This window comes from Vulpes lagopus, chromosome 3 (assembly GCF_018345385.1).
Source record: "Vulpes lagopus strain Blue_001 chromosome 3, ASM1834538v1, whole genome shotgun sequence".
Classification (NCBI taxonomy): domain Eukaryota; kingdom Metazoa; phylum Chordata; class Mammalia; order Carnivora; family Canidae; genus Vulpes; species Vulpes lagopus.
Genome location: NC_054826.1, coordinates 53,747,055 through 53,758,407, shown reverse-complemented (window position 1 = coordinate 53,758,407; position 11,353 = coordinate 53,747,055). Strand labels below are relative to the sequence as shown.

Here is an 11,353-nt window from a genome sequence, read left to right as displayed (position 1 = left end):
GGCGCCAGGGCCAGGCGTCTATAAAGGCAGGCGGGCCCAGGCCCTGCACCCTGCTCAGTTGCCACCTGTCGCCACGCCATGCTGGGAGGCCTGGGGAAACTCGCCGCCGAGGGCCTGGCCCACCGCACTGAGAAGGCCACTGAGGAGGCTGGTGAGCACCCCAAGGCTCCTTTCTCCCTGGGCCCTTCTCCCAGGGCTGGGCCTGTTGGAGGTTGATCCCAAACCGCCTGGGGGGCCCTGGCCCCACGAGGATGGGGCGGAGGTGGCTTGGGCGGGATCCTGAGCGGCCGTGGCCCCAACAGGCCTCTGTGGCTCAGACCCGTCCCTGGGGCCTGGGACGAGGGCAGGAGGGACGGCAGCTCAGGGGAGGCCCCGGGAGGTGCTGGGAGGGCCTCGATGGCTGGGACCCTCGGGCATCAGAGCAGCCCTGGACACAGGAGGGAAGAGCCGTTTCCACCTGGGCCATCGGTTTACAGTTTCAAAGGGAACCGGGAGACTGGGTTCCACGTTGGCCCTGGGGCCAAAGGCCATTTCCAATTTCTCTAAAGTCCTCAGCAGACCCTGTCTGTCCACAGACACCGCGACTGTGTCGGGAGGCCGGTCTAGGACCCCCCGGTTGTGCCTGGCTGCCCGCTGCCCGCCCTGTGTCGTCTGCTGGCCTCAGTGGCCTGCCCCTGTCACCGTCCCCTGGCCCCAGCCCCTGCCGCGGCCCGACTCCTGACGCCAAAGCCTTTAGGGCTGGTTGCTGCCCCCCAACTCCAGACACCCCTCGGGGATCCGTTTCCCTCCTGAGGCATCAGGCGTGGGCGGGCCCGCACCCCAGAGGTGCCCTGACCGGGGGACAGGCCGCCCTTGGCCCCAGGCCCCGCGGGGGAAGGAAGGAAGGCCTGCTTGTGCTTCCAGCTGCTGCCAGGCAGGGCGGGCATCCAGGAGTCTGCTGGGCTCTCAGACTGCTGCCCCCGCCCCACCGGGTCGCGGATGTAAACCGGGGAGTCCCGCCCAGGGTGATGCCCGGGATGCCCTGGGCCGTGGGCTCTCACTCTGGGCTTCTCATCTTTCCAGTTCACGCCGTGGAGGGAGTGGTGAAGGAGGTACTAGAGCACGCCAAGGAGGCCGGAGAGAAAGGTAAGAAAGGTAGGGGTGCGGGGTGCGGGGTGCAGGGGGCAGTGGTGGGGGAGGAGGGCAGCTGCTGGAGGAGCCAGAGGGAAGCGCGGGTGGGAGCGCAGCCCGGCCCAGCAGGTGAGCCCCGCCTTGACCCTTTGGCCAGACTGAGGCCAGCTGGTGCCCCGCGGCCACCTGGGAGCAGGGGCGCCTCGCCAGAGCAGATACAGTCCTCATCCTTTCCGTGGAGGTCACACGGTGACACACACCCATGGCAGCACACGTGCATGCGCACTGGGGCCCCTCCCATGAAACACTCCAGTTGTGTAAGCATGAGGTGACAGGCGGGCCAGGCACCCAGTGGCCCCGTACATTGGGGTGATGGAGGGCCCGGGGCCAGGGCTCGGGGTGAGGGGTCGGGGTCAGGGTTGGGGTCAGAGCTCGGGGTCAGGGCTGGGTCAGAGCTTGGGGTCAGGGCCTGGGTCAGGGCTCAGGGTCAGGGCCGGCGTCAGGGATCGGGGTCAGGGCCGGGGTCAGGGCCGGGGCCGGGACGCCGTTCCCGTGTCCGCAGTGGGCAGCGGCTGGGAGAGTCGGGGTGGCCTGTGAGTGGGGACCAGCCTGTGACAGCCCAGGTGGGCCTGGTAAACCCCCCAGTACGGACCCTCCCAACCTTCTGCCATAAAGGAAGGGCAGTAGAGCGGCACCGGGAGGACGCCCCTGTACCTGGGGGCTGCGGGACCTCCGGCTGTGGCCCCCCATTCCCTGGCCGCTGCCCGCTCACTGCCTCGCTCCCTCCCTCCGCCAGCTGTTGCCGAAGCCCTGAAGAAGGCCCAGGACTCCGGGGAGAAAGTGGTGAAGGACGTCACTGCAACAGTGACAGAGGCCGTGACGGGTGCCGTGGCCCATGCCGTGGAGGGCCTGGGCCCGCGGGGGCAGTGAGCAGGCCTGCGGGGCTCCCGCGCCTCAATAAAGGGCTGCCCCACCAGCTTGTGGCCACTCCTTCCTGGGGCGACGGAAACACGGGCCCCCCAGGTCCCCGCGGGGCGGAGGCCAGCCTGCGGCACCCTCTGGGTCACTAGGTCCCCGCCCCATGCATCTTTCCCAGCGCCACGGAGCTCTGCTGGTCGTCAGGGGTGGGGCTACCTGTCCTAAGAGATGGCTTGCCCAGACGCTGCCCGAGGCCCCCGACACCCTGGGGCCCCCAAAACCTCACTGCCCCCTGACACCCCGGGGCCCCTGACACCTCACTGCTCCCCGACATCTCACTGACCACCGAGACCCCAGGGCCCTGACACCTCACTGGCCCCTGACATCTCACTGCCCCCCGAGACCCCGACACCTCACTGTCCCCCGACATCCCGGGGACCCGACACATCACTGTCCCCCGACATCCTGGGACCCCGACACCACACTGCCCCCCGACATCCCGGGGCCCCAACACCTCACTGCCCCCTGAGACCCCGGGGCCCCGACACGTCACTGCCCCCCAACACCTCACTGCCCCCTGAGACCCCAGGGCCCCGACACCTCACTGCCCCCCGACACCCTGGGGCCATAGACACCTCACTGCCCCCTGACACCCCAGGGCCCCCGATACCCCAGTGCCCCCCAACAGCCCCGGGGAAGGCGCAGAATTGGGCGCACACGCCCCTGGGGGTTCCGTGATCCGTCCCCGTGGAGGATGGCCGGCAGGCTCACTCGCGGTGCTTTGTGTTTGGAAAGGGCCCGGAGAAGCACGTGTGGGGTCAGACAGTCACAGACCGGGTCAGGTAGTTACGGGCCCTGCGAGCTGCCCCTGCCCGGTCAGTCCCCAGGAGCCAGCGGCTGAGAACGCCCAGCCCTCTCGGCGCCCCGAGGGGCAGCACCCACGAGGTAGACGTGTGCGAGCGGCACCTAGCTTGGCCTTCGGCAGGGAAACATTCTTCCTTATCTTGCCCGAAGTTACTGGTTCTTCACAGAAATTGGACGAAAAGGTGTTTTAAGGAGCATGAGAGTTGGTCATCACATTTCTGGCTTTTTTAAAGAAGTGGCTCCTAAGTCGCGAACAGCCCCGGGAACATCTAGCGTCCTGGCGTGGAGCCTGTGCGGCCACAGCTACATCTGGCCTTCGCATGTTGCTTTGGGCCCTGATGACTTTTGAATTCCCCAGTCTAATCCTAGGTAGAGAGAGAGGGAGGGGGAGCAGGAGGGAGGGAGAGGAGGAGAGAGGAAGGGAGAGGGAGAGAGGGGGAGGGAGGGAATCGTGGGAGATACTGGAGAATTCCCCTTACTGAGACTGTCCTGCCAGCGTGCACAGGCACCCACAGATAGGCCTAGCAGGGGACACCCGGACCACCGCGGCCTGGAGCTAATAGCGAGCGTTGGCAACGCCCTCACACGCCCGGCAGACTCACCTGGACGGCGGGCTTGGCTCTGCTTAGTGGGCTTGGCGCAGAGTGAGCGCTGACACACGGACTTCTAGTGTATTGGAAACCATATCCCAGCGTGAAGAGCGGGACCCTGCCCAGATGGCCACCAGTGGGGACTGGTTAAGGACTGTTGCACGTGTATGTGAAGTGGCATTCCCACGACTGTCACGGAGAACGAGGGAATGTCCGAGTAAATTAGAAGCTATGACATACATACGTAGGAAGGGTTGGTTTCTATAAAGCAAGGTCATACTCGTGGAAAAAGAGAAGAAAACTGGTAGCATGTACACAGCAGACATACTGAGAATTTCATCTCTGTGTCCGTGGGAGCAGAAGGAGCTTCCTCCTTTACATGACAGGTCGTGATGCTTGAATTTAAGAGAAAGCCGACACGACACACACAGATTTTAAAATGTTGTTGAGGGGGCACACACTGGCTTAGTCAAGGTCCTTTGCTGCTGAAGTGCTTGCTACTCAGAGTTTATTGGTTTGAAACATCATTTACCACTTGGTGACAGGATGAGTGAAGAACAGAGCATTTAGCAACTTCTACACTGAGGGATGCCTGGGTGGCTCAGCGGTGGAGCATCCCGGGATCGAATCCCGCATTGGGCTCCCGCCATGGAGCCTGCTTCTCCCTCTGCCTCTCTCTCTCTCTCTCTCTCTCTCTCTCTCTGTGTGTGTGTGTGTGTGTCTCTCATGAATAAGCAAATACAATCTTTTTAAAAAAGGGACATTGCCTGGCCCTCCAGGAGTGTGATCAGCAGATGGTGCTTGTTGAACAAGGTAAAAAACAGCTCTGGTTGTCGAACTTGCATGGCAAGTTGTATGTGAACTAGTCACAGGAAGCAGGATCACATGCCTAATGCTGATGCATTAGATTAACAAACAAACAAATCGGTCCTTTGCCACAGGGGCTGGAGAAGCGCTGCCCACGGTTCCTTAACTTCACCTTGTGGCGTGCTGTTCTAGAATAAGTGCTTCTGTCATTTTCTCTTCACTGTGCGTGTTGTGCACCGAGTGGTATGACATCAGCCTCAGACAAGGTCTATCTAAAGGTATGTTTATAAAAAGCAATAGGTAGTGAGAAGTTGGTGAAGTGGAGCCGTCCAAAAATTCTCTCCTCCATAAAAGTAATGAGAAAACTGGCAAAAATATAGTCAGAATCAACTCTTTTCAGAATTCTTAACGAAAAGTGTACAGCAATCCCAGGAGCATTTATGTAAAACCAATTAAGAATAAACAGGGATCCTTGGGGGGCTCAGTGGTTTAGCATCTGCTTTTGGCTCAGGTTGTGATCCCGGGTTCCCGGGATCGAGTCCCACGTCGGGCTCCTGCAGGGAACTTGCTTCTCCCTCTGCCTGTGTCTCTGCCTCTCTCTGTGTCTCTCATGAATAAATAAATAAAATCTTAAAAAAATAAAATAAAAAAAAGAAATCTCTGTCCAATCATTAGCTAACCATGAAGCTACCTGGATAGAACCTTCAATGGCAAAACACAACAAAGAAAGCAGACTACAGAACTAGTTCAGGAAAGTCACTAAACTAACACTCAACAACAAACACCAACAAGATATCTGCGGGGAGGGCAGTGGAATCTGATTTCAGGGTTGCCACATTACATCACTTAGTATGTCTAGTTTTCAGGAAGAAAAAGATATGCAAGGCAAGACATTATGGCGCATTTGAGGGGGGAAAATGGAAACTGTCTAAAATATTGGACTTACCAAAGACTTTTTTCCCCCCAAAGACTTTAAATCAATTGTTTTAAACATGTTCAAAGAGCTAAATGAAAGCACATCTCCAGGATTAAAAGTGTAAGACCAATACCAAATAGGTATAGAAACTATAGAAAAGAATGAAATAGATATTCTAGAGTTGAAAGTACAACTGAAATAAAACATTCATCAGGGCGCTCAGCATCAGACGTTAGCAGGCACATGAAAGAATCTGTGAACTTGAAGACACGTCAAATGAGGTTCTCTAACCTGAGGAACGGAAAGCCAAACAAATGAACAAAAATAAAGAGGATTAGAGATGAGTGCATCACTGTGTACAATGGCGGTCCTCGAGGGAGAGGAGAGAAAGAGGCAGGACGAGTACTGAAGAAATAACAGTTGAAAACAAATTTGATGAAAATGTAATAACCCGATACTTCCACAAAGCTCAGTGAACTCCAAGTAGGAAGATGCAAACACTGCACACCAGGCATAGCCCTAATCAAACTGTTCAAATCCAAAGACAGAGAAGAATCTTGAAACAGAAAAGCAAGTCATCACATGAGAGAGAGGCTCAATGACATTCACAGGTGACTTCTCATCAGAAACCGCAGAGGCCACGGGCAGGAGGGTCACCTCCTCAAAGTGCCCAGGGAGACGGTGGACCAGCACCCACAGGCATCTGTCCTCACAGGGCCACAGTCGGATTAACCCATCGGACCGCCGCTCCCTGCTGCCAACCCTGCTGTCATCAGGGGACACATGGTGGACCCAGGACTTGGCCTGTCCCACCAGGGTCACGACCCGCTGCAGGGTTGCAAAGATCCAAACACCAGCAGGTGCCCCTCCCTGAACCCCCGGATCTGTGCAGCGCTCTGTGTGAGCTTCCCCAGGACACTGTGCTTATGGCAGCACCGCCTCCACTCCGCTCACAGGACACTGCCCCAGAAACTTTGGCCAACAAGGCTCCCTGGATGGTTCCAGGAGTTCAACTCTGAGATAGTGGTTTTTTTTTTTTTTTTTTTAATTCCTTCATTTATTTTTAATTGAGGTGAAATTTACATACCATACAATTAAGTGTTTTAAAGTGTCCGGTCCAGTTATGTTGGCAAATTGAATTTAAATTTTAAAAAGGTAAAAAAAAAAAAAAAAGCACAGTCCAGTGGCACATACTGTATTCACAATGTTGTGCAACCATCACTCTTAGTTTTAAAACTTCGTTATTGGGACGCCTGGGTGGCTCAGCAGTTGAGTGTCTGCCTTCGGCCCAGGGCGTGATCCTGGAGACCCAGGATCGAGTCCCGCGTTGGGCTCCCTGCATGGAGCCTGCTTCTCCCTCTGCCTGTGTCTCTGCCTCTCTCTTTGGGCCTCATGAATAAATAAAATCTTAAAAAAAAAAAAACAAAAAAACTTCGTTATCACCTCGGGGCGCCAGAGTGGCTCAGTGGGTTGAGCATCTGACTCATGGTGTTGGCATGGGTGGTGATCTTGGGGTTTGTGGGACCGAGCCCCGTGTATCGCTTTGTGCTCAGTGGGGAGTCTGCTTGGGATTCTCATCTCTCCTGCCCCTCCCCGCACTCGTGCACTTTTTCTTTTTTTTTTTAAAGATTTTATTTATTCATGAGAGACAAGAAAGACAGAGACAGAGGGAGAAGCAGGCTCCATGCAGGGAGCCTGACGTGGGACTGGATCCCGGGTCTCCAGGATCATGTCCTGGGATGAAGGCAGCGCCAAACCGCTGAGCCACCCAGGCTGCCCTCGTGCATACACTCTAATAGATGGATACATCTTTAAAAAAACTAACCAAACCGAAAATCCCCTATTACACCGTCTCAGCAAAGACTCCACACTCTTAGCTAATCGCTCCCCAGCCCCCGGCAGCATGAATCGGCCTTTTGTATCTGTGGACACCTGTTCTGGGACAGCACATATGTTTTGTTACGAAGAGGTCTATCGATTGCTTTCCCCACATCGATTGAGATGATTAGGTGGTTTTTCTTTCCCTCTATCCTATCAGTGGAGTGTGTGACTGTGATCTTACGTGGTGCCACCCTTCCATTCCTGAACTAAGTCCCATCTGGTCGTGATGTGTAACACCTGTCGTGAGCTGCTGGGTTCAGTTTGTCAGTGTTTTGCTGGGTATTCTTGTGTCCACAATCGTAAGGGATATTGGCATGGTTTTCCTTTTCTTGTGAGGTCTGTCTGGCTTTGGTATCAGAATGCTGGCCTCATAAAGTGTTTCATCTTCTGGGAGAGTTTGAAAAGGAGTCGTGGTAACTCTTCTTTAAACGTTTGTTATTGTTCATCAGACCTGTGTAACCTTGGGTTGGGCGATGGCATCTTAGCTCTAACACCTAAAGCACAGCAACCAAAGATAAATGGATTTGACTCCATCAAAAAAAAAAAAAAAAGCAACATTTGTGTTAAAGGACACCATCAAAAAATTGAAAAGACACATCAACAGAATGAAAGAAAATATTTGCAAATCCTGATAAGGGTCACACCCAGAATATAACAAAGAACTCTTAGAAGTCAACCACAAAAAGATAACCCAATTGAAAAAAAAAAAAACGAGAAAAGGATTTAAATAGAATGAAAATGAAACATTTGAGGTTGTTGCAAGTGGCTGCCCCTGCGGAGTGGAAGCTGAGGGAAGCCGGGCGTATAGATTTGGAGGTACAAGCTGTTGTTCACAGTAAGACTTGAAATTCTCAACAGGGAACCCCGCAGGGGACACTTGGCAACGTGAATACATTTTTGATCGGCGTATCCAAGAGATGCCATCGGTTCTAATGGGAAGAGGCCAGGGATGCTGCTAAACATCCTACAAAGCAGATCCCACGACAAGGAACTATGTGGCCCCCACCGCCAACAGTACAGAGGTTGAGATGGACTAAATCACTGTGTGAGCTTTGAAAATAAAGAAGCCAATAAAAGAAAAGTTATTTGTGAAAAAGAAAATTGTTAACAAAGCAAAAAAAAATTCTTTCACAGGGGTCCCTCTGCAAGGTCCGTAGCGGTGTCCACGTGCGCTGTTTGAATGTGTAGTGTGGCTAAGAAAGTCTACGGGGTCCTTGGGGAATACCGAATTTACTTAAAGCCAGAGAGTTAAGAGGTTAAGGTTTTCTTAAAAGAGTAAGTCCCCAATCCTAGGGAGTTGCCAGAAGCAGTGCTTCTATTCCTGCCAGACAGGAAGCTTCTGCGTCTCACTTCCCTAACCCTCACCTATCGGGGTAATTAGACTACATTCCGGAGCAGGGATGCTGGAGGCAGCAGTAAAGACTCCAGAGCATTCTGCGTGTGTAACCGGGGCCACGTGCGGCTACCTCGGAAGCAATTCCCTTTAGAGCCTTCTACGCAAGTTCTCAGAAGAATGAGAAATAATAAGCTGGCCAATTTCAGTGAAGCGGAGAGACTAATTGACCAGCATTTTCAGGTCCAAACCTCCAGAAACCAAGCGGACACCAGCAGTCTGTTGGCTTTCTGGAGCCAGCAGGCACCATCCTGGCTTCTGACATTAGCACCAGCAACACATGTCATTGTGGATCTTCCCTGGATCTTCCCTCTAAGAAACCACTATAAATAGCCCCAAGGTCAGCCGAGGGCCACCAGGAAGACCCATCATCCCCCTTTCACGCGACCTGAACCCACTGCCCAGCCCTGGATTGTTCCCCTCCCCCTACTTCAGCCTTTGCCCAGAGTGCAAGTGGACAGACCAGCGGGAACGGCCTCCATGTCCCTGGAGCCGGGGGTCTTGTTTACCTACCGCCTAACTCAGGCCTCAGTACTGCAGATGTTCTGGGCAGAACTGGGACAAAACAGAGTCCGGCTGAAAGCTGAGCCCCAGACTTGGCAGCCAGGTGACTGGTAGTCAGGTCCGGGATCTAGTTCTGCTGACAGCGGTCAGCAGTCCGTCTAAAGTGGTTACATGCTGTGGCTAAGTCATTAAAAACAGAACCCTAATCAATGAAACGCTCCTCTACTTAAAAAGACTAAAAATTACTTGAGCATGTCAGCTTTCAGTACTAAAACCTCTGCCAAGAGCCACCAATATTGTTCAACAGAATGAAACACAGAAGAATTCAAGAAATCTGGACGGCTCATAATACTGTGGGAAGAAATGTTACACAGGTGGTCGTTTCAAAAACTTTAGAGACCTGACTTAGTTTCATTATTTCCTAAAACAGTTACTATCAAATATAAAAACACAGAAACACCGGAAGCATAAGCTTTGGAAAAGGTAGACTTTTAATAACTGCTTTTATCACCAGGTTAAGTCATGCAGTTACAAAGTAGTTAGAAATTTTGAAAGGATATTGTTTTAAAAAAAAAAAAGCTCATTCTTACATAAATAATATCTAGTACTTCATTGGGACACTACTGTTCAAAAGGCCCTCGTGAAATAACTCCCAAACAAAACACTCAACCCAAGGATGTTTCCAGCCCAGTGGTAATGAAGCTGCGAGCAGAATTCAGGCCTCTCAGGGGACGCCAAGGCAGGCCGAGTTGGGGCCCCTGGCAGGGCTCGGAGCCGCCAGCTAGACTCCAGAGCGGGAGTCCAAGTGGTTTTTTTCTGGGACGCTCTACTTGAATTATTGTTCAATTAGACAACACAGTAGATCTTCAGAAGAGAACAATTAATTACCATGATAAGGAGGTTACTGCACTCTTTGGACTCTATGTCGTAACTGCGGTTAGTAAATTCTGACAGTCTTAACAAAAATAGCCTCCACCATTGGCAGGTGTGAAGATAACTTAATTCTCCATTGGACTTATTTTTTTGCTGGACAACAATACATGACTGATAAGCTATAAATGATACTGTTTTATATTATAAAAATACTAGCTTCTTTTCATTTATTATGTTTATAGGCATTCACTGCTCGAGTCAAGGTTAGGCTTGGTAAGTGATTAAAGGCAATTTTATTACAGCAGCATGTATTTTATTCTAAGAGAATAAAATGCATAAAGAGAAACAGCTTTTATCTTTGTTGCAATCTGTAAAACTGAGTTATTTTGCTGATGTAAAATACCAGTAAGTCACTTGAGGACCATGCCACCCTCTGAAAACGCCCCACACCTGCTGCTCAGAGGCGTCAGAGCTACTGCAGGTCTCAGACTCGTCCAGAGCCGAGGCAGTAAGCCACTGGCTGCTGCTGGGCAACAGGTGCATTCCCGGCCCCAGGATCCGCCCTGGGGGTCCCACCTTCCCAGAGCAGCCATGAAGCAAGGCAGCACAGCTGGAGGGAAGAGACCTTCCATTTAAAGGCAAAAATACCCAAATGGCTCTGTGGCACAGGTCGTTTCTAGTTCCATATTCGTTGGCCGGTATATGATCCCCTAACCTTAATTTTTCTCAAAGGGGCGGATTTGGACTGATGTGTTGAGCGTGATGTCCATTATCTAGTAAGTCGAGAGAGCGCGCGCGAGAGATTTCTGTGGCTACATGTAAACTTGTGAAGGGTCTGCATACGAAGGGGGGAAGAGGGCGGTGAAGAGGTCAGCCAGGCGTCTATGTGAAGGTCACCCCAGCTTCATTGTAGACCTTGAAGACCTTCTCGATGGCGTTGACGTAGGCGGCCGTTCTCAGATCCAAGCCCAGGTTGTACTTCATGGCCGTGCGCATGATTTGCTGGAAGGCAGGAGGAGACAGTGACACGGGCGTGAGGGCATGCGGCCGAGCAGCCCCACCCCGAGGAGGCTGCCCCTGCCTGGAGCTCTGGGACACGCTGCTAGAAGCAGCAAGCTCCCTGCTGGGCCCCGCGAGCATTCCACAGAGCTAAGCATGGGGTGCCCATGCCTAGGCAGTCTTGTGAGGGTGCTTGGGCGTGCAGACTGTCTACTCTAAAAGGGTGAATTCAGGGTGTCAACTACTAGCTCGTTAAAAAGACCGAACAACAAGCACCACCAATAACGTCTGCCTGCGCGATTTCAACTTAAAGCCACACAGAATCTGAACAAGAAGAAATTAGGAAAACTGGACTCAAATTGTGTTTCAAGTCCTGAATTAAGGACCAAGTCACCCTTTGCCTACGCTCGTTCTCTGGCAAGGGAGCCTCCTGAAGCCTGCAGGGCGACCCAGCCAGCCGGTGTCGGGGCCTGTGCTAACCGCCGAACTTCACCTCAC

General features: G+C 53.0%; 2 protein-coding genes across 2 annotated transcripts in view; one reads left to right on the top strand and one right to left on the bottom strand.

Moving 5' to 3' along the window:
• FAM25A (family with sequence similarity 25 member A) lies at positions 1 to 2,086 on the top strand. Its single transcript, XM_041747180.1, has 3 exons — positions 1 to 151; positions 1,063 to 1,125; positions 1,907 to 2,086. Exons 1-3 carry the CDS (start codon positions 79 to 81, stop codon positions 2,038 to 2,040), a joined length of 270 nt encoding a protein of 89 aa, XP_041603114.1. The 5' UTR covers positions 1 to 78; the 3' UTR covers positions 2,041 to 2,086.
• A 7,370-nt stretch (positions 2,087 to 9,456) lies between these two features.
• GLUD1 (glutamate dehydrogenase 1) overlaps positions 9,457 to 11,353 on the bottom strand; it is a 34,834-nt gene continuing 32,937 nt past the window's right edge. Inside the window, exon 13 of the mRNA XM_041747175.1 lies at positions 9,457 to 10,858. Within this exon, the coding sequence (XP_041603109.1) occupies positions 10,739 to 10,858 (120 nt within the window). The 3' untranslated portion in view covers positions 9,457 to 10,738. The remainder of the gene's footprint in view (positions 10,859 to 11,353) is intronic.